Source organism: Onychomys torridus, chromosome 1 (assembly GCF_903995425.1).
Source record: "Onychomys torridus chromosome 1, mOncTor1.1, whole genome shotgun sequence".
Classification (NCBI taxonomy): Eukaryota; Metazoa; Chordata; class Mammalia; order Rodentia; family Cricetidae; genus Onychomys; species Onychomys torridus.
Genome location: NC_050443.1, coordinates 2,972,611 through 2,998,241, shown reverse-complemented (window position 1 = coordinate 2,998,241; position 25,631 = coordinate 2,972,611). Strand labels below are relative to the sequence as shown.

Genomic DNA, 25,631 nt, shown 5'->3' with positions numbered 1-25,631 from the left:
GTCGGGATGGAGTCTTCCGCCGTCGGCCCTAGCGTCAAAGCAGAAGTATGATTGGAGGAGACGGAACCACAAATGGACTTCCGAAAGACCCTGAAACAGAATGGTCAGGGGGTTTTGGAATGCAGTCATAGAAAACGGGGTTCTGGGCGCAGCGGCGCCTGCGCAGTGGGCCCACCGGGTTGCTTCAGGAAGAACGTTGGCAACGGCGGGGCCCCGGCAGCGGCGGGGTTCCGGAGTGGGCGGGGTCTGGGCGCCAGGGCCCAGTGCGCACGCGCCGGGCCGGGCCGACCTAGCGGCCTCTGGCGCACCTGCGCACGGAGAGCGACCGCGAGAGGGCGGAGCCTGTCTCCTTGGGTCCTCCCGCGCTCGGGGCATTGTGGGACAGTGGCGGAGCTAGCTGTGCGTTGGAGGCCCTGAGCTGGACGGCTGGGCCGGCGAGAGCCAGCCGCTTCGGGGGACACCGAGGTGGAGGGGACGGGCGTCGGCTCCCGGTGTCGCTGTGCACCCGTGGGGGCTGCGGAGCCTTTCCCCCACCCCGTGCCGCCAGCCGGTGCCGGCGTGCCCGTCCCGTGTGTGTTGTGTGTGTGTGTAAACCGCGGCGACTTCCCTCGGCGCCCCTGCTTCCGAGGCGCCTGCGCAGGCCTCGCGTCGGCCGCGGAGCTCGGCCGTGGAACGAGCGCGCCTACTTCGTCGCGACGCCCCGAACTCGTCGACGCGCGGCGGTGAGGCAGGGGATTCCCTGGGACCGGAGGGCGCTTGCGCGGGCCCGGGAGCCCCGGCCCAGGCGCCTGCGCGAGACCCCCGGCGCCGCCCCCGGCCCTCTTAGCCGGCCCCTCGGCAGGGCCGGAGCCGCCGGCGGCGGGGCGGCGGGGGCGCCCCGATGAGCCCCGAGTGCGAGGAGCCGCCGCCCCCTCCGCGCAGGTGAGCCCCGCAGCCGCCCTCTCTCCGTGCGAGTCCTTTGCTCAGGCCCCGTGGGCGCCCCGAGGCTCCCCGCCACTCGACAGTGTCGTCAAGTCTGCTTCCTGTCGCGGGGCCTGTGTCTACCTCGCTGCCATCGGTCCCACCCCATCTCCCTCGTCCCCTGAGGGTCCCCCCCGAGTCTCAGGCTCGTCTTCCGCCCTCCCTGCAGCCCACCACCCCCGACTCTCCCCGCCGGGATCGACATCACCTCCACCTGTCATTCTGACTCAGCTCCCTGGGGCTCCCCGGGCCCACTCCCCTGTCGTAGTCTCCCTCCTCCGGAGCGCCTTCCTCTTTTCTGCCCCCTGCCTTCTCATCTCTGGGTCTCCCCTTTCCACTCTCGTCATCCCGCGTGGACCCTGGGCCTTTCAGATTCTCGCCCTCGGCTCAGGAAGGCGAGATTAAGCAGGTTTTTCCTGCACCGTGGCTGGGGCTGTGCTGTCCCCGTGGGGAGGAGGCACTGGGAAGCCGCTGTTCTGTGGTGCATTACTGGGCACTAGTGTGAGATGGGGCCTGTTGCGGGCAGGGCCTGGTTGCTTGGTGCTGGGTCCGGGGAGGGAGTGGTTATTTAGCGGAAGGTCCTGGCACTGTGTCTCCCCCAGGGAGCCAAAGGCAGAGTTGGACAGTCACAATTACCGTGTGTTGTGATGGTGGTAACCCAGGGTGCTGTGGCAGCAGGCCACAGAGTGGGAGAGCCTGGTGAGACCGGCCGGATGGGTGGCTTTTCTCTCGAGGAAGGCTGAGTAGGAGTCCACAGATGGAGAGTGGGAAGAAGGGCTTTCCAGGTGGAAGAGACAGCACGTGCAAATATGTGAAGGTGGGAGCGGTGAAGGAGTCAGGAGTCCCGTGGGGTGAAGTGGGTTGATGTGTGGAGAGGGTAAAGGGCAGACTGCCTTGGCTGGGACGTTTGTCCAGGGCCTTAAAGTGACCTGTTGGTGGCCTCTTCTTTTTCCTCCCTCCAGTGGTGGTACGGGGGCTCAAACCCAAGGTTTCCTGCTGCTGGCAAAACAACTCTTACCGCTGAGCAATAATACAGCCTGAGCCTCCTCTATGACTTTAACTCTGTTATTTAGACTTGCTTTGAACTCAGTCTGCAGAGCCAGGGGGATATTGACTCCACAATCCTCCTGTTTCAGTCTTCTAAGTAGCTGAGGTTACATGTTTATGTTACTAGGCCAAGGTGGTTAGGGTCTTTCTTGATCACTCTTAATATACAGAGGCAACTTTACTGAGGATATACTACCATTAACACCTCCCTGGAAGGCAAGATGTTTCTGGAAAGGAAGCTGAATTGTATGTCAGATGTGGTATGGGTTGAAGGTTGTAAAACTGCAACAGGGTTGCTTCCATCTTAAAGGCAAGGTTCTGTCAGCACCAAGGCCAATGTTGCAGGGACTGGATTGCGTCAACAATACAATATAAGCTGTTTATATGTGCATTTTGAATACCTAATGTGGACAGTTTACATGGGAGCACTTGCCATGTTCTGCCACATACACTTGGAGTTGTCTTGTGCTGTTTAAAATTGCTTCTCCTGTGAGGTTTTTTTTTTTTTTTTTTTTTCTTTGTTTATTTTCTGGTAACCTTTGCCTAATCGATCATTTTCCCAAGTTCAGTGACTCTAGTCCTCTAGTTTTTTTTTTTTTTTTAAGTGAAGCTGAGGACCGAATCCAGGGCCTTGTGCTTGCTAGGCAAGCACTCTACCACTGAGCTAAATCCCCAACCCCAATTTATGTATTTTATTTATTTATTTTTTATTTTTATTTATTTATTTATTTATTTTTTCGAGACAGGGTTTCTCTGTAGCTTTGGAGTCCATCCTGGACTAGCTCTGTAGACCAGGATGGCCTCGAACTCACAGAGATCCACCTGCCTCTGCCTCCCAAGTGCAGGGATTAAAGGCGTGCGCCACCACCGCCTGGCTAGTCCTCTATTTTTGGGATTGGTATAATAAGGAATTATTTAGAGCAGGCTCTTTTGTGTGTTAGATCTAGATTGAGTCCTGGCTCTTGCCTTTCCAAGTGGTTTGTCCTTGGAAAAGTTATACAAGTATTCTGTACCTGTTTCTTTTGTGTAAGTGGGCTAATAGGAGGGCTCTCTGTGTAGGGTGGATTGGGGGTTGAGTGCAGTGTTTGTAGATGACTGTCACAGAATGTCAGGCACAGCAAGTGCACCACATCAGTAGCTCTTAGATTTATGATCTGATTTTCATTGACTTCGTAGTTCTCAGTAGATATGCTGTGTCCTTTAGAGGACATTTGGCAATGTTTGGAGACCTCTGGTTGTCGAAACCATAGGAGATAGGAGATAGGAGGAGGTATGTATATCCCACCCAGGAATGCTATCACTTGTCTTCCGATATACAGGGCAACTTCACCCCAAATAACTATCCAGTCCCAAATGCCACTGGTGCTGATGGGGGAGATAGCAGGGAAACACTGCTATTCTGCTTTATTGCTTAAACCTCTTACGTATTTTGCGCTTCTATGTGATGTGAGCTGTTGAGTATTTTCCTTTATATTCATCCTCTTTGGTTGTTGGGTCATGTGGCATCTTTGATTTCATTGAAGGAAAACAACCTCATCCCCCCTCCCTTTTTTTTTTTTTTTTTTTCTCCCTACTTTGGGATCTCTGGCCAAGTGACCTTCAGAGATCACTTTTTCCTCTCTGGCTTCAGTTTCCATTAATCCAATAAGTACTTTTACTTTTTATTTTGAACCAGAGTCTCATGTAGATCCACCTGGTCTCAAACTTACTATGTAGCCAAGGATGACTTATTTCTATCCTCCTGCCTCTACTTCCCCAATGTTAGGATGGCGGTGGTGGTGGTGGTGCACTGTTGGAATTCTAACTCAGGGCCTTGTGCATGCTAGACAAACACCTTGGCAAATGAACTACATCTCCAACCCCCAACAAGCACTTTGGTTTTGTATCTGGCAGTATGTTAGATCCTAGGTGGCATCTCTAGAGAGTGTCAGGTGCCTGGACATACCTATCTTTTCCTCACAGCTGAGGCGTATATGCTCTCATAGAGTGACCAAAGGGGTGCTTTAGATGGAGGCTTGATGGGGGGTGGGTTTTTGGAGGAAGTGGTGTCAGTGGAGAGGGCTAAAAGTCTCAGGAGGAGGTAGTCAGACTCAGAGCTTGCAGGGCAGGTAGAGGGCACAGCCCCCATCCTGAGAGCAGTTAATCTGGCACAACTGTTGGATGTTTCTGCCGTTAGACTTGCTTCAAGAGATGGGTAAGAGGCCTGGGTGCTTAGAGTTTGTGCCCAGTACTGGCTGGATGGAGACACACCCATGACTGACCAGGACTTTCTCATTGCACATCAGTTTTATGAATTCTTCTCCAGGAAGGGCTGCCTTACAGTAACCTCATCTGTAAGATATTTCTCAGATGAGGAAACAGACTCAGTGGAATTAGGTCCTTGGTTTTTATTTTGGAGAGAGAAAATTCCAACCCTGGTCAGGTGCAGTGGTATGTTTCTATAATCTTAGCTACTTAGGAATCTGAGGCAGGAGGATCACTTGAGCTTGGGAGTTTGAGGCCAGTCTGGACAAACACATGGAGATTTGAACTTAAGTCTTTCAAAGTTTAGTTTAGTTTAATTTTGAGATAGGATTTTGCTTTATAGTCCAGGCTAGTCTCAGCTTCCCAAGTCCTGGCCCATCAATCCTGGTTTCCCCTCTGTGTTTCTAGAGGCTATTGCACAGCTATTCAGTAGGCTGTCCCCTTTCCCCTTTAAACCTGTGGGCCACTCCAGTGGACGAGTACTGAGTGTAAACCTTCAAGTCTCCTCCCTAGCCCTTAGCTAAGGACCTTACACTGTTTTCTAATTACACCTCCTATGGGATTGGGTCACAGTTTGTTTCCTCTGGGTGGTTGTAGGGTCTGAGTGGTAGGCCCATGCCCACGGTGGTTCTTTCACTCAGTCTTCTACCCCTCAGGCTTTCCTAGGTCATGGGAAAGTCCCAGCTCTTGTTCCACGTGGCCAGGCCTTTCTGCAGTGGTTCCTTCTCTAAATGGTTGCCCCTGTGCTTGTTTTGCCAGGGTGATGGTGTGCTCTGAAGGCCACATTGTAGAGCCTGCCCAGAGGTGGTTAGGTTGCTGTTATTGTCTCCTCATCCCTGGTATTAAGTGTCCCAAACCCCTTTTCCAGATTTGGCCAGGAGCTGGCTGTGGCATTAAAAAATAGAGGCATGATCCACCCAGCCTTTTAAGGAGCTAGCAGGTCTGCTGCTGGTAGCACAGTTTCCTTTCCTCCTAGAACAGCCAGCTGGCCTGGGGGTCTGTCCTGATTCTGGAACCTCTGGGCAGCTCTCCCAAAGGGTTCTCTGCCCTTGTCTCCCAAGCTGGAGGGGTCGGGGGTAGTTAGGGCAAGTAGGGCAGAGCCGGCAGATCAAGAACCTGCCCGTGGGTTTCCTGGTGGACAGGGTCAGAGCTGCAGTGGTGACTGCAGCAACGGTGGGGACAGGGTGGGCACCACCCTGAGGTCTTGACTGGGCCAGGGAAGGTGCGGGGACTGGCGGACTCCTGAGAGAGACAGCTAGTGTCCTAGACCTTAGAACAACACCACACACAGGAAGCCAGAGCTGCTGATGTCGGAGCTGGCAGGAGAGGCAGAGCAGCTTTCGTTTCTAATGGCTTCCTTTCTCATTTATAATTTCCCTTCCTTCCGTTAGCAGCCAGTCTTGGTTTTCAAACCGTCTCTAAAACCAGTGGTTGTCACTTCCGTTTTCTTGAAGTTGCTGAAAGTTACACAGGGTGGGGGTGGCAGGGTGTGTGGTGCTAAGTATCTGAGTGATCTGAAGAAAGTGCTTAAGTCACTTGGGCAAATGCTGAGAGTCCCTGCTTTCCTGTTTGGAGTACTGTCACCTTTGGTGTAGTGACTGTCTCTTTCCTCTCCTGCTTGGAAGTGTCTGAGCATGGTCTCAGGATAGCTTGGGGACGGCGTTTGCCCTTCTGCATCAGGACCTGCCTTCGATCTGCATCCCTCCCTGATAGTCTGAGAGGCTACTGGACACTGAATGAACCCCATACTGACCACTACCTCTAGGCTTGTTCCAGTGGCCCCCTGCCCAGTGCTCTGGGAAGCCAGCATGGGGAGAGAATCCCAACCTCTTCACTGGGACAGGTGGTAAGGTTGGAGTAGGGATGGGGATTTTGAGGGACTGTGAACCGTACCCTCTGACCAGGCATCTTAGAAGTGAGTGGTAAGAGTTTCTGTCAAAAGACTGCAGCATGTCGTATGGATTCTGATCTGTCTCTTGGTAGCTGTGTGGTTCTCTTCCTTGGACCCTTTTCTAAATAGATTCTGTTGTCAAATGGAACTGACAGTGATTCTTTCCCTTTTGTCTTGGTGTGAAGACAACATTCTGAAAGGCTCGGTCCTGGCATTGACCACAGATGATGCTTGGTCTTGCCCCTGACCTGTCTCCCTCTGTGGAGGAGGGGTTTTTGTGTTCTCCAAACAGCTCCACTTTACCACATTTATTTTGTGTGTGCGAGTGTGCACGTGCACACACTTTTACCACAGTGTGTGTGTAGAAGTCAGAGGACACTTGCAAGAATCAGTTCTCTCCTTCTACATGTGGGACCCAGGGATTGAACTCCGATTGTTAGGTTTGGCGGCAGTGAAGTGCATTTTCCTGTTTAGCCATCTCACCAGCCCTAAGCCCCACTTTATTAAAATGGGAAGTGTGTTACTAGCACATACTAGTGAGTCTGCCTACCACCCTCTGCATGGCATTCTGCTGGCCACACTAAAAAACGCCTTCATCACTACATTCAGTGAGACTCATTCATGCTTCTCAATTGGGTGTTTTTTTTTTTTTTTTTTTTTTTTTTGAGCTGAGGACCGAACCCAGGGCCTTGTGCATGCTAGGCAAGTGCTCTACCACTGAGCTAAATCCCCAACTCCCTCAATTGGGTCTTTCTAAGAGTCTACCTCTATCCTCTGGGATCCTCTGGGCTCCCTATACTTTTTCTGTTCTGTGAGCTTGCTGACTGGTGTGCTTGGTGACCCTTCTCCAACCAGGCCTGGCCCAGGAGTTGACTCTTAGCTGTAAGATAGGCAGTCCCCGGTGAGGGTTGTGCTGCAGGCCTAGGTGGGCACAGTGTAAGTAAGCCTCCTGCCCCTGAGGAAGGCCTCTGTCTTGTGCCCAAAGTGTAGCTAGGACTACCTACTGGATGTAGGGGGCCATAATGGCCCATCTCAATGTGACTGCGCACCATTAAGGCTCCTTAAGCCTCTGCCATCTTCTCACCATGCAGACTTAACAAGGTGGGCTTTCTTATCTCAAGGATGTTGGTAGTGAGGGATGAGGAAAGGGTAAGCTGCTTGAGCTCTCCAGGCACAGCTTTAGTGAGCTTCCCTCCTTTAGGCCAGCAGGTACTTTGTTGGCTCTGGCCTGGCCTCAATATAGTGGCCCTGGGCAGGTTTTGTTGACATATTATTTATTTGCCGTCCAGTTTATCCATTTAGTAGTACAAGTCAGTGGTTCTGAGTACATCCATAACTTTGTATAGCCATCGGCACAATCAATTTTATTTCATGCTGTTCTTTTCTCATTTTTTTAACTTTTTTTTTTTTTGGAGTCAGGATCTTAGGTAACTGAGGCTGGTGCTGAACTCATTATGTAGTCAAAATTGATTTTAAACATCTAGATCCTCCTGCCTCAGCCTCTCAAGTGCTCAGATTACAAGCATGCACCATTGTGCCTGGCTCAGTCGTCCCCCCCCCCCCCCCCCCCCCCCCGAGACAGGGTTTTTCTGTGTAGCTTTGTGCCTTTCCTGGAACTCACTTTATAGACCAGGCTGGCCTCGAACTCACAGAGATCTGCCTGGCTCTGCCTCCCGAGTGCTGGGATTAAAGGCGTGCGCCACCACCGCCCGGCCTGGCTCAGTTTTAAAATGTTAAGGAAAAAAAAATCACCTCAAAAGGAAACTGTCCCCTTAAGCAATTCCAGTTCCTCTAGTTCCTTAAACTCGTAATCTCTTTTCAGTCACTGTGGATGTTTGTTCTAGACACTTCATAGAATCTCCTTACTGCCATGTGAAACAGCCTCCTGTGGAGAGAGGCTCACCGAGGTGAACTTCTTGTCGCTTCTCACCACGTGGTCTTCAGCCGGAAATCAGCAGCCATGATTAATGTGGCAGTTGCCCCTTGAGATTATTCTAGTCTAGGTGTACGCAGATCAGGAAACCTGCCTGCCTCACCCCTCCTGTCTGTGAGTGTTCTTCCGGGCTGGTGAGTCCCCTTTGCAGTGAGTGTTTTCTGTGACAGTGCTCACTTGGCCTGTGAGAGGGCCCTTATGTGAGGAAGTAGGAAAGGTCTGCACAGCGTGTTTCTTATGAAAAAGGCGTTCCTTCACCCTCACCCCACATCTAGGATAACACCCGCAGCATCTGCATTGACCCTGGGACTAGCCTGGCCCTTCCCAGCCTGCCTTGAGTGACCTTGTACCTCCTTCTCCTGGACTTCCTCCCTTTGGCCTTGATGGAATGGAGCCAAGGGGTGGTAGTGATTTTACTTTATGAATCCCATACTGGCAGTCTCCTGCCTCAGGGGCTGGAACCTTGTGACAGCATGGTTTGGCAATATGTATGTCAGTTAATATTTGTGAGCATTTACAACTAAAGGGTAAGGTTCTGTGTCAGGCGGAATCCCATGTGTTCTTAGTAACATAGGAAGACTTTGGAAGAATAGTCTAAATTTTTTTATTTATTTTGTATTTTTTAGATTTTTAAGTTTTATGTGTATGAGTGTTGGATCTTTATTTATGTCGGTGCACCACATGTGTGCCTAGTCCCTGTGGAGGCCAGAAGAGGGCATCGAGTCTCCAGGAACCCGAGTTACAGACAGTTGTGAGCTGCCATATGGGTGCTGGGAATTGAACCCGAGTCCTCTGGAAGAGCAAGTACTCCAAACCACTGAGTCGTCTTCAGCCCCTGCAGTCTTTATTGTCAGGACATGTAGCTATAAGAGCTTGTTACTGTGTGGTAATCTTCTTTCCGGATAGCAGTAAGTGAGCTCTGTAGAGGTCAGAGCAAGTGGACCAAGGCTGGGAAAGCCCCTGAGCAAGGAGAATGCTTCATAAGAGACCCTGAGGAATGAGAAGAGGCTAGTGCTCGGACGGCCCACTGAGGTCGACCTAGGCTTCGCCTGTGTGCAGGGCGAGTGAAGCCTGCAGCATGGGGAAGGCCGGGAGAGTAGGTAGGCTGCAAGCAGTGCTGGAGAGCATCTGGAGTCCTCTTCAGAAAGCTCTCGCGGACTGGCTGTGGTGGAGGAGTGCTTCTCCCTAGGACCAGACTCAGGCTGCCAGTCAGAGGGTCTTGGGAAATAATGAGGTCTGTGCAAGAGGGGCTCAGTTAGGCAGAGAGCGTCTGGTGTCTGTGTGCCAAGCTGTAGGCACTCCTGGAACTGTTCTGTCTTAGCTTCAGCCAGTGTGCCTCGGGCAGCAGTGGCTTCTGCCTCGGGTGGTTGACAAGCCATCTAGGAGACAAGTGAAGAGCAGAAGTTGTGGTCAGGCCTTAACTGTAGCAAGAGTTCCACAGATGCTGTCCTGCCAGGCCTCATAACTTACTGGGATTCAGTTCTTTCCATCCTGTGTGATGTGATGCTGTGGCTCATTGGATCTGTGTACCCAGTGCATGTTGTTGAGTAAGTAGCTGGTAGCACAGGTTGGGTCTGCTGATAGTCTGTGGCTGGAACTGTGTTGTTGACTTGAGAGGAGCAGGCATTAGTGCAGGTCAGGGACTCAGGACAGTGCTGCCAGCTGCTTAGTACCCAGGATATTCTGGTCTTAGCTAGTTATTGGAGTCAGGGCTTGCTAGCTATGTTATTCTCCTGCTGAACTGTTTATCATTGTGGGTTTCTTTGGGCCCTGCTTAGTGGCTGTCCTCTTCTAGGAGTCCCGACCCCAAGTTTCCTTCTTCCCTGTCCCAGGCCTGGGCGTGGGGTGATGAGAGTATAGTTGGGCTGTGTTTGTGTGTGTGGTGTCCAGGCAACAGCCACAGCCTCGAGATGAGCATACTTCCCCTCTCCCGGCTGCTGCCACCACCCCACACCTCACCAGGCAGCGTTGGATGATTTGCTGGGATGGGCAGCAGCTGTGCACTAGAGGTCAGGAGAGCATTTGAATTTGTTCAGCAAATAAAGTGAATCTGAAGCCAGAAGTTCAGATGATATCCTTGCTCAGATATGGGACAGTAGATACAGGCTCATGGGATGGACCAAGGTCACTGCAGGCCATTTAGCTTTTCCTTGCAGGCTCTGGATGGTCCACACTGAGGACTTTATCAGGCCTCAAGCTGAAAATGAAAAAGTGACTTCTTATACTGCAGGGGAGGCAGTTTGGAGGCTGAGATGGTGGGTTCTGGGTTCCCTGGCAGGATTGAGTGCTGGTTACAGTGCTGACATATGTGCTGTACCTGTGGAGCTCCTGTGCCAGGCAGACTTGTGTGGAATCTGTTCTGGGGCCTGGAAAGGTGTTTGTGTTTGGTCACTGTGGCTGTGCCTTATCCATCAGAGATCGCTACGTGTGTGTGACAAACTGATTATGCCATGCTTGCAGGGCGCCATGTTTTGGAAGTTTGACCTGCACACAAGCTCTCATTTGGACACACTGCTGGAGAAGGAGGACCTGAGCCTGCCTGAGCTTCTGGATGAGGAGGACGTGCTGCAGGAGTGCAAGGTTGTCAACCGGAAGCTCCTGGATTTCCTGCTGCAGCCATCCCACCTGCAGGCCATGGTGGCTTGGGTCACCCAGGAGCCCCCAGCCACTGGTGAGGAGCGGCTACGCTACAAGTGAGTCAGTCCTTCACTCTCCCTGTACTTAGTAACTGAGCTTTGGGGATGACGAGGTGAGGCAAGGAGGGTCAGGCCCTTTATAGGATCACTGCTCACCTAGTGAATACCCTTCACGGTCCAGTTCTTTTAAAAGTTTTGTATGGTAAGATTCTCTAGACAAGTACGGGCTTGAGGATAAGTCCCATTCACACTTCAAACCTCGACAAGGAGCCAGGTTTCCCCATTTCAATTCATTATTTATTTATTTATTTGTATGTGGAGCTGAGGATCGAACCCAGGGCCTTGCGCTTGCTAGGCAAGCGCTCTACCACTGAGCTAAATCCCCAACCCTTCATTTCATTGTTAACCTTTCTTCTTGTTTGTTCTTGTCTTCATTTTGTTGTTTTTTGAGATAGGGTCCCATGTAGCCCAGACTGACTTTGAACTTGGTGTGTTCAAGATCACTTTCTTCCTGCTCCCTTCCAAATGTTGAGATACAATGCATTCACCATGTTTGACTTGTGTGTGTGTGTGTGTGTGTGTGTGTGTGTGTGTGTGTGTGTGTGTGTTTTCAGAGGACAAATGCACGAGTCGTTCTCTCCAGGCTCTCCTTTGACCATGTGAGTTCTGGCAATTGAACTTAGGTTTTCAGGCTTGGCCTTTCCCTGCTGAGCCAGCTCACCTCCTTCACCTTATTTTTGAGACAGGATCTGCGGAATCAGAAGCTAGCCAATTCAGCTTATTTGGCTCAACAAGTCCCAGGGATCTGCCTGCCTGTGCCTCCCGATTGCTGGGATTAAAGATGTGTGACACCACCAACCCCTCTAAAAGTCTTAAAAATGCTTAACTGCTGGCCTTCTCTCTAGTCTACTTCTCTTTGTTTTCAACCAGTTGGGATTTTTGTCAGGATGGTGGAGGCTTGAGCACGGCTGTAAGAAGTAGTTGATGACCCCGAGCATATGCACCTGTTTTCCCAACTGGTGGTGTCCGCTTGACTCTGTGGTCCACACTGGGTAGTGAGTGGACATAGCATGTCTGCTCCTGCCCAGTCCCTGTTGAATGAGGCTTCCTGACTTCACTTGTACTCTTCTGCATATGTTCAGGCTTCATCACCCGCGTCAGCTGGTGAACCACCACACCATCCTGAGCACTAACATCACCACACAGAAGCCTTCTGTTCCTTCATAACATGCTACATCCTAACTTGTGCTACTGGTCTGTCTCCCTCTGACTTGGTTGTGCCATTGGCTTTTCTCAGCATAGCTTCCCAGAGGTTGATTTAAACCCAAGAAAAGGTGTCTTTCCTTTGTCCAGAGTAGCAAGATCCTGCCAGGATTGACTTTGGCTTCCTGCAGTCATGATGCAGATGCTGTTGTGAGGCAGCCTGTGGGGCTTCATGTGGTTTATAGCCAGTCCCTGGCTCTAGACTGCTTTCTTTTCATCTGAGATTTTTTTGACGACTAATTTCTCTTTTGGATTTTGAGCTTGAGAGTGCAGTGTCTCCATATGTCTGACCCATTCTTGGTGCGGGCACAGTGCATGGTGTGAAGAGCTCTGTAAGGGGAGAGGGAGGGCATAAGGTGCAGCACCAGCTGGTGAGGCAGGACCCGGCAGACAGGACGCTGTTGGGGCCCCACAGTTGTGTGCCACCTTGCTGCCCTCCCTTCCCTGGTCTTACATCTCTCCTCCTGTGTCCATCTTGTTCACTCTGTGGCCTCTGCCGCCTTCTGTCTTCCATCCTGGAAACCTTGCGCCAGGCAGATGACACTGAGGGCTGCTGCTTCGTTTCCCTCTTGTAGTGTGGGCTGCAAGTCCGTGTCAGCTGCAGAGCTCTGGCCTGTTTGATAGCACTTCTGAGGGACAGAGTCTATAACAGTGGGGTGCCCTTGCTTCCTGGTGTCTGGCATTTGCCAGCTCATTCCAGTGGGCATCTTCTCCGTTGCTCTTCTGTCTGCCCATCCACCCTCATGAAACCTGCATCTAGTGGGCTGAGATCTAGACTCAGCAGAGAGTTGACTGATAGTGAGGCATCCCTGCAGTCTCATTAGAAAACTAAGGAGTCGGTTTTCTAGATGGTGGGGGCTCTTGGCACAGGCCCCACAGTTTGGGGCTATACTTGGAGCAGTTGTGGTGTCACGGGGCCTTGGGTGGCACCGGAGCAGTGAAGCTCTTGGATGTCAAGTGCCCAAGTGTGTCGAGAAGAGGAGCAAGGGATGGAGGTTTAGAAAATGACACCAGGGCTGGGGCGGTAAGGAGAGCGCCTGAGCTGGAGCAGCAGGTGTGCTGGGCATGGCGGTCAAAGAGACGGAGTTAGTGGTGGGAGGGATCAGGAAATGCAGGAGTTATAGGACTAAGGTCAAGTCAGATGTCACTTTGTGGTGGAGGGAGCCCCAGTGGGTTTTGTTTGTTTGTTTTGAGACAGTGTCTCTCAATGTAGCTCTGGCTCTCCTGGTACTCATTATGTAGACCAGCTTGGCCTTGAACTCATAGAGGTCTACCTGCTCACTGCCTGTTGAGTACTGGGTTTAAAGGCATGTACCACTATAATGGGTTCCCACTAGATTTTTGTTGTGTTTTAAATTTCAATTTTTTAATTTTTTTAAAGATTTTATAATATATATATATATATATATATATATATATATATAGAGAGAGAGAGAGAGAGAGAGAGAGAGAGAGGAGAGAGCGCTCTATCAGCATGTTTAACAATGACAATAGAGGGCATCAGATCCCACTGTAGATGGTTGTGAGCTACTATGTGGTTGCTGGAAATTGAAATGAAGACCTCTGGAAGAATAAACAGTGCTCTTAACCGCTGAGTCATCTCTCTAGCTCTCTTTATTTTATACAGAGTTTCTCTATGTAACACTAACTGTCCTGGACCTCACTATATAGACCAGGCTGGTCTTGAACTCACAAAGATCCTCCTATGCCTCCTAAATGCTGGGATAGAAGGTGTGTGACACCATGCCTGGCTGTTGTAATTTTTTGTTTGTTTGTATTTTGAGACAGGGTTTCTTTGGGTAGCCTTGGCTGTCCTGGAACTCGCTCTGTAGACCAGTCTGGCCTCAAACTCATAGAGATCCTCCTGCTTCTGCCTCCCGAGTGCTGGGGTTAAAGGTGTGCACCACCACTGCCTGGCTAATTTTTGAAATTTATTTTATGTGTATGAGTGTTTTGGCTGCATGTGTATCTGTGTTACCAGATAAGTATGAAGAATGTTTGGTCCTGGTGGAAGCCAGAAAAATCTGTTGGATCCCCTGGGACAGTTGGTTGTGAGTTGCCATGTAGTGCTAGGCATCAAACCCAAGTCCTCTGGAAGAGCAACAGGTGCCCTTAGTCTCTGATCTATAACTCCTGCACCCTCAGTGGGTTGTTAAGAAAGCCTGGGGAGGGTACGGAAATTGAAGGGGACTTTGATTTCTCTTTTGGATTCCCTTCCCGGACACAGGACCCCCTGAGCCCAGTGCTGGATGTGGGGATGAAGGCGGGGCCTTCACCTTCTCTCTGCACCCACACCTGTCCTGCACTCACTTCCCAGGTACCCTAGTGTAGCCTGTGAGATCCTGACCTCTGATGTGCCCCAGATCAACGATGCCCTGGGTGCAGATGAGTCCCTCCTAAACCGGCTCTATGGCTTCCTGCAGAGTGGTGACAGCCTGAACCCATTACTTGCTAGCTTTTTCAGCAAGGTCATGGGCATTCTCATCAATCGCAAGACAGACCAGGTGCCTGCTGACGCAACATGGGGGTGAGGAGTGGGGGGTGGGCGTCAGAACCCTGTGCTATGACACAGCTTGTACCCCCAGCTTGTGTCCTTCCTGCGCAAGAAAGATGACTTTGTGGACCTGTTGCTGCGGCATATTGGCACCTCGGCCATCATGGACCTTCTGTTGCGCCTGCTTACTTGTGTGGAGCGGCCCCAATTGCGGCAGGATGTCTTCAATGTGAGGGGCCTACTCAGGAGGTGGAGTGGTGGAGTGGGATGGGCTGGCATGTGGTTTAGGAACTTAACCCTCTTCCTTCAGTGGCTCAACGAAGAAAAGATTGTCCAGCGGCTGATTGAGCAGATCCACCCATCAAAGGATGACAATGTGAGTGCCGGCTGACACCTTCAAACTCTGCTTCAGGTTATGTTCCACATCCCCTCTGTGCCTTAAAAGATGGGTAACGGTGCTGAGGATGTGGCTTAGTTGGTAGAGAGCTTGCTTAGGATTCATGAAGCCCTGGGAAACACGTAAGCCAGGTATAGTGGTACACACCTACAATCTCAGTTCTCTGGGACTGGAGGCAGAAGGAGACGTTTAAGATCATTCTTTGCTTCCTGGAAAGTCTGGGGTAAGCTTGGGTTACATTGAGACTCTGTCTTGGCAGGGAGTCTTGTAGCATGGGTTAGTGCCTCATTCCTTTTCATGGTGGAATAATACATACTCCACATTGTGGCTGTACCAAGCTTTGTTTTCCTTTTAGCAGTTAATGAGTGTGTGGTTGAGCAGTGCTGCATGTGCATACATGAATGTCTGCTTTCTGGAGGTTTTAGGTTCCAGCTTCCTCGTTAGAGCATGTATCCCAGTGTCTGTGTGATTGCTCTTTTCTGTCTGAAAGGGGCTGGCAGCAGATGGTTAGCCTGTGCTGCATCCTTCCCTGTTTCCACCTCCCCAGCAACATTCCAATGCATCCCAGTCCCTGTGTGACATCATCCGCCTCAGCCGGGAGCAGATGATCCAAGGCCAGGACAGTCCGGAGCCAGACCAGCTGTTGGCCACCTTGGAGAAGTAGGTTTGCAAGACCAGTGCTGAGGCCTAGGGAGGGCCTGTCCTTGGGGAGCCCTGGCCCTTTGCTCTGACTCCTCTTCTTCCTCAGGCAGGAGACCATCGAGCAGCTCCTGAGCAACATGTTTGAGGGAGAGCAGTGCCAGTCAGTCATTGTCAGTGGGATTCAAGTGCTGCTGACCCTCCTGGAGCCTAGGAGGCCAAGGTAGGGTGCCAGCTTAAGGTAGCACACTGCCCCTGCTTGCACCTGCAGTCCCTCAGAGCCTCAAGGTCTAGATGGCCATTGTGCAAAGATGTGGGTAGTCTGACCTGTTAAAGAACTCCAGGTGTTCAGCGCACAAGACTGTGGTGTTCCTCTGGCCTGTTCTTGTGGCCTGTGTGGCACACTTTGCCTTCATCCTGCTCTCTCCACAGGTCTGACTCTGTGACCATGAACAACTTCTTTAGCAGCGTGGATGGGCAGTTGGAGCTCCTGGCCCAGGGGGCCCTGGATAATGCAATGTCCAGTATGGGTGCCTTGCATGCCCTGCGTCCCCGGCTTGCCCGCTTCCATCAGCTCCTGCTTGAACCTCCCGAGGTGGGAGACTGGTTGTTGTGGTTCTAGAGGGAAGTGGGGGTGGGAGAGAAGTACCCTGTGTGCACTAAGCATCCCTTCTTCCTGTGTAGCTGGAGCCGCTACAGATGACATGGGGCAGCCTGGTCCCACCACTGGGTAACACAAGGCTACATGTGGTCAAGCTCCTGGCCAGCGCTCTGAGTACCAACGCTGCTGCCTTGACACAGGAGCTCCTGGTGCTGGATGTGCCCAACACCTTACTGGTACAAGGGATAGGATCAGGGGCCAGGGAGGTGGAGATGTGGGCAGAACATTTCTGATATCAGCCTATGTCCCCACTCCCTCAGGACCTCTTTTTCCACTACGTATTCAACAACTTCCTGCACGCTCAAGTGGAGGTGTGTGTGAGCGCCATGCTGAGTTCCGGGCCCCCTCCAGATAGCAGCTCTGAGACACCTGTCCCAAACCCTATCTTGAAACATGTAAGCTGGGGCTCATGTTCCCCTCCCTCTGGGGACCTGGTACCTTAGGACATACCTTCCCAGAGGCCTCCCACTTGGAAGCATCAGTACCTAGGATGGGTGTGGGATATACAGTTTGGGAGAAATGGGTATATACTGAGGGCCAGTGAATGCTGTGACTTGGCAGTGGAGAGTAGGGATACTAGGAGCAGGTGAGGGGCTGAGCCTTGTGGGTGTCTGTGTACACTCCACGTGAGAAGTCAAAAACTCATGCTAGGTACGGTGGCCCACACCTTAATCCCAGACCTGGAGAGGAGGATCTCAACTTCCGTGTCTAACTTAGGCTATATAGTGAGATCCTGTCTTGGGGGTGGGGAATAGGGCTTGGGCTGTAGTTCATTTGGTTAATGCATGCCGAGCATGCATGAAGTTATGGATGGTTCCTAGAACAGCGTAACAAAGCAGGTGTGGTAATACACTTGGGAGGATCAAAAGATTATAGTCATTTTTGACTACATAAAGAGTTTAAGACTAGCCTGGGCTACATGAGACCCTGTATCAAAACGGGGGTTTAAAGCAAGCCAGACACTGGCTGCCACCCTTTCTTCCTCTGCTTGCTTACAGGCCTGGGGCCTGGTGAAGTTTGCGTGCTGTGGCAAGGCCCTTCCCCAGCTGCTGGGCTCTGGCAGTGTAGCTATCCCCAAGCCAACTCCTCTTTGCTCTCCTGCAGCTCCTTCAGCACTGCCGCCTGGTGGAGCGCATCCTGGCATCCTGGGAGGAGAATGACCATGTGCAGTCAGTACTTGCCACTTCCTGTGGGGCAGATAGGGCAGTGGGAGGATGGGCTGGGGGTCTGGGTAGCCCTGACATCCAACCTGTCACCCAGCTGTGATCTCCACTCTCGACCAGGTCTGGAGGGGGCCCAAGGAAAGGCTATATGGGCCACCTGACTCGGGTGGCCAATGCCGTGGTGCAGAATGCAGAACAGGGGCCCAATGCTGAACAACTGGGGCAACTACTAAAGGGTGAGGCCTGGGGCTGGCTGGATATGCAGCTTGGAGAGATGGGTGTTGGAAGCTCAGGTTCTCACACTCCACTTATTCCTGTACTCAGAGCTGCCAGAAGATCAGCAGCAGCGGTGGGAAGCCTTTGTGTCAGGACCCCTGGCTGAGACCAACAAGAAGAACACAGTAGATCTGGTGAGGCCTGATCTGGTATCTCACTCATGCCCCTGTTTCCTACAGCTGCTTGCCTTGCCCTCGTCTGGGGGCTTGAGCTGGCCCTGAGTACTCCCCATCATCCTGTCCCCAGGTGAACACTCACCACCTGCACTCCTCCAGTGATGATGAGGATGACCGCCTCAAGGAGTTCAACTTCCCTGAGGAGGCTGTACTGCAGCAGGTGGACCTGGGCCTGTGGAGGTGGGAAGAGTTGGGAAGGGCGACTCCCTTCCAGCCCTGACCTCCATGCCTCTTGTAGGCTTTCATGGACTTCCAGATGCAACGCATGACCTCAGCCTTCATTGACCACTTTGGCTTTAATGATGAGGAATTTGGGGAGCAGGAGGAAAGTGTGAAGTAAGTGTCTCTTATGTGAAGTTGGGGCTCTGCCTTGTGACAGCATGTGCTGTGCCTGCCTGTGGTGTGTTGTCATGGTGTCGCCTAACCTCATGATGATGTAGATCTTGCATCTCTTCTTGAGTGTTCATCTGTTTGTGCAGCCAGCAGCCTCTGTTTCTGGGCACACTCCAGCTGTGGAGTTATCGTCCCTTCCCATGATGAAGGTCATGAGAATGGGGCATGAACACTCCTCATGGTGAGGATGGTGAGCAGAGTGTACAGTGTAGGAATGATGCCTGAGTGAGAGAAGACAGGCTTGAAGTCTTGATGTGTCTAGGGAAAGTAGAGCATGGTTGTCAGAGGGTGGAGGAGCTGGCCTTGGGGAGCATGGAATGGACATCGGGGTTATCACTTGTGGTGGTCTGGTGTCCCATTTTGTAATACTTACTGCCGCCCTTTGAGCAAGCTTATCAGCTATATACATCCAAAGAGACCAAGTCCTGGGAATTAGCCAGACTGTGAGCCTTGTCAGGGTCCTTAGCTGAACATCTCTGGGTGCATTGTGGTGGACAGCAGTCTGCTGTGGCTTCAATGTCCCCTTAGATACAGCCATGGAATCCTGCGTTTGCTGCTTCTCTGCTTAGTGTCTAGCCTTATTTTAGTCAGAGGCCTTTATTTGGTCCCTTGGGGAAGATGCTCAAGTGGAAACTTGACTCCATCCTCATGGGAGTGGGGCTGGTTTCTTGGTAGATGGAGTTAGAGTAACTAGTTGTACTTTTGAGACAAGGCTCTGTTCCTGCTTTTCCACCAAGATAAGTTACAAGGAAAACAAAGCTATTCAGGGTTAGAGCAGGGAAGGTACCTAGTCAGTAGTGTCAGGGGGAAGGTGTCCTGTAATACTGCTGGGGGAGACACCAAGTCTGCTGAGGGGGGCAATGCAGTGTAGCAGTTGGCTGGGCTGCTCCACTCTTGACTTGCTGAGAGCCTTAGCTCCTCGTTTTTGGGGAATTAAGGATACTTCCCTTGTAGAGTGGTTGTAAGAATGGAGTATATTGCTGCTGAGTATTCATGAACTTGAGTCGGCCCCTTGGGAAATAACCCCAACCTGTGTACACACTGTGGATCTGTGTATAGAGTGTTCTTACCATGTAAGGGTAGAAAGGCGTCTCAGTAGAAAAAGCAAAAAGCTGGATGTGGTGGCACATTCTCGTAATTCCAGTACTTGGGAGGTAGAGGCTGGAGAATTAGGAGTTCAAGGTCATCCTCAGCTATATAGTAAGTTCAGGGCTAGTCTAGGTAGGCTCCATGAGACACTATCTCAAAACAAAAACTTGAAAAAGTGGGTAAAAGACAGAAAGTCACAGGCTCTGCTTGGAGGAGAATAAGCTGATGAGTTCTTTTAGAGAGCATGTGGATACTTGAGGTGTGCAGGTTTCATTTCATTTCATTTCTGTGGGGCTGTCTGGTAGAGAGTTGAACAAAGATGCCTGTGCACTGGGACAGTGCGAGGTCCACATGGATGGCTTGTCATATGCCCACAGTGGTAGTTCAGGCAGTTAAGTCTTACTGGTATCCCATCTTCATGGTTGGGAGTTGGGAGTGGGGCCCTGGCAGCAGTGTGATTTAATCTTCAAAAATGGTTATATTCTCATGTTTCGCATTTGAACATACTGTACGCTTATCAAAGGTGATGTGTTAGCTACTACAGCCCGTACCTTTACTCTGGTAGGGTCTGGCTGGGATGGTCTCCTTGAAGCAGTTTGCCTCATTGGCTCTCAGTGTCATCTGTTTTCCAGGAGTGTGGTACTGGCCCACTGCCCTTCCCACTAGCACTTTCGTCTTTGCAAGAAAGAGGGTGATGGTCACAAACTCAAGGCCACAAACCCTGGTAGGAAGCGACAGGTCCCCCTGCATTTCTGGTAGCAGTAAATGGTACTGGTGTAGTTAGAGCCCCTTCCAGAGTGTGGCGGAGTATTTTAGTTGTTTGCTTTGTTGCATGGTTGTTATGAACAGCAGATTGATACAGCCAGAGCTGTTGTTATCAGGAAACATTGGTGGATGTGTAAGCCTTTACCTAGGTTATAGGTAAATCCTTAAAAACACGCTTCAAGGGCTGGAGAGATGGCTCAGAGGTTAAGAGCACTGGCTGCTCTTCCAGAGGTCCTGAGTTCAATTCCCAGCAACCACATGGTGGCTCACAACCATCTATAATGAGATCTGGCGCCCTCTTCTGCATACATAATAAATAAATCTTTAAAAAAAAAAAAAGAAAGAAAAAACCAAGAGGAAAAAAAAAGTTAAAAAACAAAAACAAAAACAAAATACCCATGCTTCAAGGTAGATCCTGTTTCCTTGACTTTGCAGACGATGAAATGGGATTTAGAAGTGCCGAGTGAGTCGCTGAGGCTACTCCACAGACAGATTATAATTCAGACCGTCCTGCAGAGCTTCCTGCATGGCGGGTCACCTGAGTCCCTGTCTCTGAGCATCTGAAAGAAGCTGTGTTGTTTTGTCCTAACATTTATTTTTAAGCTTATGTGTATGAGTTTTGCCTGCATGTGTGTATGTGTACCACATGCATACAGTGCCTGTGGGACCCAGACAACGTAGAATCCCCAGGAATTGGAGTTATGGATGATCATGAGCCACCACATGGATGCTGGGAACTGAGTCCAGGTCCTCTGCAAGAGCAACAAGTGTTTTTGACCACTAAGCCACCTCTCCGGCTTCAGGAGCTGTGCTTTTATGTTTAGGGAGGAGATGAGGACACTTCCCTTTAGTGTGATTGTGCTGAGAATATGTCCGTTAGGTTGACTTCCTTCTGTGACCTTAGAACACTGTGGACCTTAGAGAGGAGGTGACTTGCACAGTAATGAGGGTTGCTGTGTGAGAATATGTCTCACTGCATCTCTTTTTTTCCCAGTGCACCATTTGACAAGACTGCCAACATCACCTTCTCCTTAAATGCTGATGATGAGAATGTGAGTGCTCCCTGTTCTGTTGTGGTGGGTGCAGGGGTGTAGAGGGTCACAAGCAGTACAGCATATCCTCCTGCTCTGCACTGCAGCCCAATGCCAACCTGCTTGAGATATGCTACAAGGACCGGATCCAGCAGTTCGATGATGAGGAAGAAGAGGAGGAGGAGGGTCAAGGCTCAGCAGAGTCAGATGGAGAATATGGTGCCTGGCAGGGCAGCCAGCCAGCAAGGGTGTCCCGTGTAGGCCAGCCCCCTGGTGTCCGGTGAGTCTTCCTCCACCATCCTACCTCTGAAGTTCCCACTGCTTGGGGACGTGCACACTCAAACACATGCACTTACATACCAATGAGAGGTTTATAAACATGTGGATTCATGTCAGAACTTTTGCTGAGATGAACACCACCAGTGTATGGCCTGCAGCACTAAGCTTTCACTTCATGACTTGATTTGAAGAGCCATTATTCATGTTAATTTTATAATTGATATGTAGCATGCGTACAGATAAATGTACAGAACTAGTGTTTGCAGCTAGGTGGAAGCACTCAGTCAGAGTCTAGAGTCAGCAGCAGGACCCACCCACTTCTTCCCTCTGTGCCTACATGGCTGCTATCCTCTCTGCCATGGGCAGCAGTGCCCATGACATGGTGCCCACTCTATGATCATACAGTAGAGGGAAGGGCTCTATATTTGAAATACTTGTCACTAGAATGTTTTGAGGTAGCCTCCTGACTCTAGGGTTACATGTGTGTGCCACAACCCAGAGTTTTACTGTGTTTTTTTTTTTTTTTAATTTTTTTTTTTAATTGTGTGGGTGCACAAGCGCCTGGGTCTGGTTGCAGGTGTGTGTGTGTGTGTGTGTGTGTGTGTGTGTGTGTGTGTGTGTGTGTGTGTAAGCCTTCTTGCTGGCTTGAATGCACATGCACAGACATTTGGACAGATTCCTTGTGCAAAATGGCAGATTTTTATTAGGACATTTTAGTATATGCTATTAACCTTTCTAAGCCTCCATTTCCCCCTCCCCTCTTCCCAACAAACTGCCTGCCCTCTTTTTGTGTCTTTGTAAACTCTAGCTTATTTCCCTTAACAGGATGGTCTCTGTTATCCTGAAAATGTCATAATTTCATTCTTTATGGCTAAATAAAACTCAAACCTTTTTTTTTGTGTGTGTGTGTGTGTGTATGTGTGTATAGATCACATTTTGTTTAGTCTTCTGTTGATGAACACTGAGGCTGATGTTATAACTTGGCATTGTAAATAGTGTTGTAATAAACAACTGTACAGGTGTCTTTGTTCTGTGCTGACTTAGATTCCTTACATGTGTACCCAGAGCCACCTTACAGAGTGTAGCGGATCTAGCATTAGTTTAAAAAAAAAAAAAAAAAAAAAAAGCCCCCCCCCCCCCTTTTTTCCCCCAAAACAGGGTTTCTCTATGTAGCTTTGGTGCCTGTCCTGGATCTCACTCTGTAGCCCAGGCTGGCCTGGAACTCACAGAGATCCACCTGTCTCTGCCTCCCAGGTGCTGAGATTAAAGGTGTGTGCCACCTCTGCCCAGCCTTCTCTTATCTTTTTTCCTCCCCACCAAGAGTTTTGTTGTTGTTGAGACATATTGTCAGATAGCCCGGGCTGGCTTAAACTTGCTGTGTAGCTGAGGATGACCTTGAACATCTGATCCTCCTGAATGCTGGGATCACAGGCACCACCACATCCTGTTTATGCTTTTGTGCTCTTATATTCTTCTTTTCTTCACTGTATACTGATGAACTCACAAATAAAAGCATTACACAGGTGATTTAAGGAAGTCACTCAGTCCCCACTCTGTACACCTCAGTGAAATTCCTCCGTGCAGTACATGGAGGACTTCCAGAAGCACTGGCACAACATCACTTAGGGTTTTACACCGACTGCTGTCACATGCTTTATTTTATGGTTCTTGCTACTTCAGTACCGAGAACACTGGGCTCGCTTGCCTGTGGGGGGTGGGCGGATACAGACTATGATGAAGCTGAGACTAGACAAGAATGGAGAGATTTGTAGCGTCTTCCTGACTCAGGTCCTTTTGCCTACGTCTGTCTTTCCTCATCACCTAATGGTCCCTCTTTTGCTCTCTTTTCTAAGTGTTACACTGTGCTCACTAATTTATTATTTTGCCTGTTTATGTATGTACATATATGCTTTAGAAGGTAGGCTCTGCGTAGCAGGGATGACGTGGTTTTTCCTTTGAGTTTGGGTTACCCTAATCCTTCCTTCCTCCTTTGTGTGTATAGGCAGTTGGGATTTTCTTCATGGCTGCACACTGTGTCATAAGCATTCAGACTATTTTTAGAGCAGCCAAGGGTGCTAGGTGTTGTTCTCAGGATATGGCAATGGTGTTTGCTGGCATTTCTAGCTGGAGGAAAAAGCAGAGTAGTAGATCTTGTATTCTGGGGATGACCCGCGGGTGGACAGGTCTGTGTGTTTGGTGACATGTGACAGAGGTGACTTGAGAGGTGGTGCTTCACCTCTGCTTGTGGGTGTGACTGAGTCTCGTTGTCGGTGATGCAGACTTCTCCAGCATTTTCACACCCCTGGTTTCCTTGACCTCTCTGGCGGCCTCTGTTCCCCACCATCTTCTCCTGTCCTCTGCTCTGGTTCTGGGCTGGGGTTGGGAAAGTGGTCAGTAGGCTATCCCTATATGGTCTCCTAATGAGTTGGTGTCTGAGGCAGGAGTGGAGGAAGCACAGACAGCGAGGATGATGAGGAGGATGAGGAAGAAGAAGATGAGGATGAGGGGGCTGGCCAGGCAATCTCTGGAAGGACCAGCCCTTCTTCCCTCCCCAGCCCCAGCCCTCAGCCTTCTGGTGAGTGTTTGGTGGCTTGTGCTCAGGAGTATGTGGAGTGTCTGCCTGCTTTAAGCTCACCTTATGTCCATGTTCTCTTACCTCTGCCACAGGCCCAAGTTGGACAGCCACCTTTGACCCAGTGCCTATGGATGCCCCAACAGGACCCTCAGTTTCCAAGGAGGCAGACATGTCCTCCACCCAGATCCTGACCAGCCCTCCAGCCCACGATGCCCCACAGCTCAGGTGTGGATGAGCAGGGCAGGGCAGGCGTGTACAGGTCTCATCTGGGAGGTACTCCCACCTCCTAGTCCTCTCTTAGGCCTGGGTGTTGACCACAGCAACACCTTCAAGCTCCTCTCTTACCTTCTAGGTCTCAGGACCCCACACCCGCCTCAGCACCTCAGGAAGTCACAGATAGCAGCAAAGTAGCAGAGTCCTTGGGTGAGCCAAGCCATACCTTTCCCATAAGGGCACTGGGACAGCAAGCAGCAAGGCCATGTCTCAGCTTGCTGGACGGTGACAGCTGAGATGTGGCCCATCTCTCCTTCCACAGCCCCCTGCCAGGCCTTGGTTAGTGTTGCGGATGTCCAGGCCACTCTGCACGGGATGCGCTCTGCCCCCAGCTCCTTGGACAGGTGACCATTGGTGTCCCATCTGAGCTGTTTGCTGGAGGTGGGGTAGGGGAAGCCCAGCCTCCCTGCTCAAGTGGATGCTGGGCTCTTGTCCCTAGTTGTCCTTAGCACTGAGCTCTGTCTTGAGCTACTATACCCCTGTGTCCGTTCCTTTTGATAATTCAGTGTTGTAGACAATGGCACATAGGGCCCTGTGACCCCAGAGGTGAGCTTGGCTTCCAGGAGGACCAGGGACCACAAGAAACAGGAATATGCATGGCACCACAAGCATACCCTGAGGGGGGTGGCCTCTGAGAGCTACCAGATAGAAAGCTGGGGAGGCCTGGCTGCTCTCCCCCGGCAGCCCTGCAGCCCCATCCTGCTCTGCCCTCAGTATGCTGTCCTCACCTGAGGTCCCTTCTGGAGAGACGGGTGTCTTCAGGCAGGCAGAGCCCTGGGAGCATCTAACAGTAGTCAAACTTGTCTTACCTACAGTGCAACCAGAGACCCCTCTACCTCTGTCCCAGCCTTTGAGGCCCACCAGTCCCCTCAGACCGTGGAGGGGGAGAAGAGCCCAGAACCTTTGGGGCTTCCCCAAAGCCAGAGGTGAGTTAGCCTCTCTGGGAAGTGTTGGGTGGATGGGACAAGACTGGAGGGGCAAGAAGTAACCTCCAGGTCTCCTTTTTGTCCTAACAGTGCCCAGGCCCTTGAGATGCCCAATGGCTCTACCCCAGGAGGGTCTGTTTCATCGGGTTCCCAGTGAGTGTGCCTACAGCCTGGGGTGGTTGGGTAAGATGAGGGGTCACTGGACCCTCACAAGTGTCTCCCTCTGTTTCCAGGTAGCTGCCTAGTGGCAGCGGTGGCCAAATCCTCTATCCTTCCCATGGAATCCCCCAGTGGGGCAGGATGGGTCCTCTGGTGGCCCTCTACCCCATTGTCCCATATCCTACATTCTCTCCTCTGGACTCCAAAGGAGGCTGGTGCCAGGGAGATGCCCTCACCCACCCCCATTTGCACTGAGAAGAGAAACTATGGAGCTTTGTCTCCTAGAATAAAGATAGTCACATAGAGAGAAAGGGGAGAGAGAGAGAGAGAGAGAGAGAGAGAGAGAGAGAGACGTATATTA

General features: G+C 51.0%; 1 protein-coding gene across 1 annotated transcript; it reads left to right on the top strand.

The window, feature by feature from the left end:
- The first annotated feature begins 342 nt into the window (after positions 1 to 342).
- Positions 343 to 25,621, top strand: Ppp6r1 (protein phosphatase 6 regulatory subunit 1). The gene is made up of 24 exons (XM_036184237.1): positions 343 to 921; positions 10,536 to 10,768; positions 14,292 to 14,478; positions 14,560 to 14,697; positions 14,779 to 14,844; positions 15,413 to 15,525; positions 15,614 to 15,727; positions 15,937 to 16,099; positions 16,189 to 16,341; positions 16,426 to 16,560; positions 17,270 to 17,334; positions 17,449 to 17,564; positions 17,653 to 17,738; positions 17,851 to 17,940; positions 18,019 to 18,116; positions 21,022 to 21,079; positions 21,166 to 21,338; positions 23,779 to 23,912; positions 24,005 to 24,137; positions 24,265 to 24,335; positions 24,448 to 24,529; positions 25,001 to 25,111; positions 25,202 to 25,264; positions 25,345 to 25,621. Exons 2-24 carry the CDS (start codon positions 10,542 to 10,544, stop codon positions 25,346 to 25,348), a joined length of 2,580 nt encoding a protein of 859 aa, XP_036040130.1. The 5' UTR covers positions 343 to 921; positions 10,536 to 10,541; the 3' UTR covers positions 25,349 to 25,621.
- The last annotated feature ends 10 nt before the right edge of the window (positions 25,622 to 25,631 follow it).

Coding starts and splice junctions, on each gene's coding strand:
- Ppp6r1 (XM_036184237.1), top strand. CDS start 10,542: ATGTTTTGGAAGTTTGACCTGCACACAAGCTCTCATTTGGACACACTG. Junction 16,100..16,188: donor TCCTGCTTGAACCTCCCGAG/GTGGGAGACTGG, acceptor CTTCCTGTGTAG/CTGGAGCCGCTACAGATGAC. Junction 17,739..17,850: donor AGAAGAACACAGTAGATCTG/GTGAGGCCTGAT, acceptor TCCTGTCCCCAG/GTGAACACTCACCACCTGCA.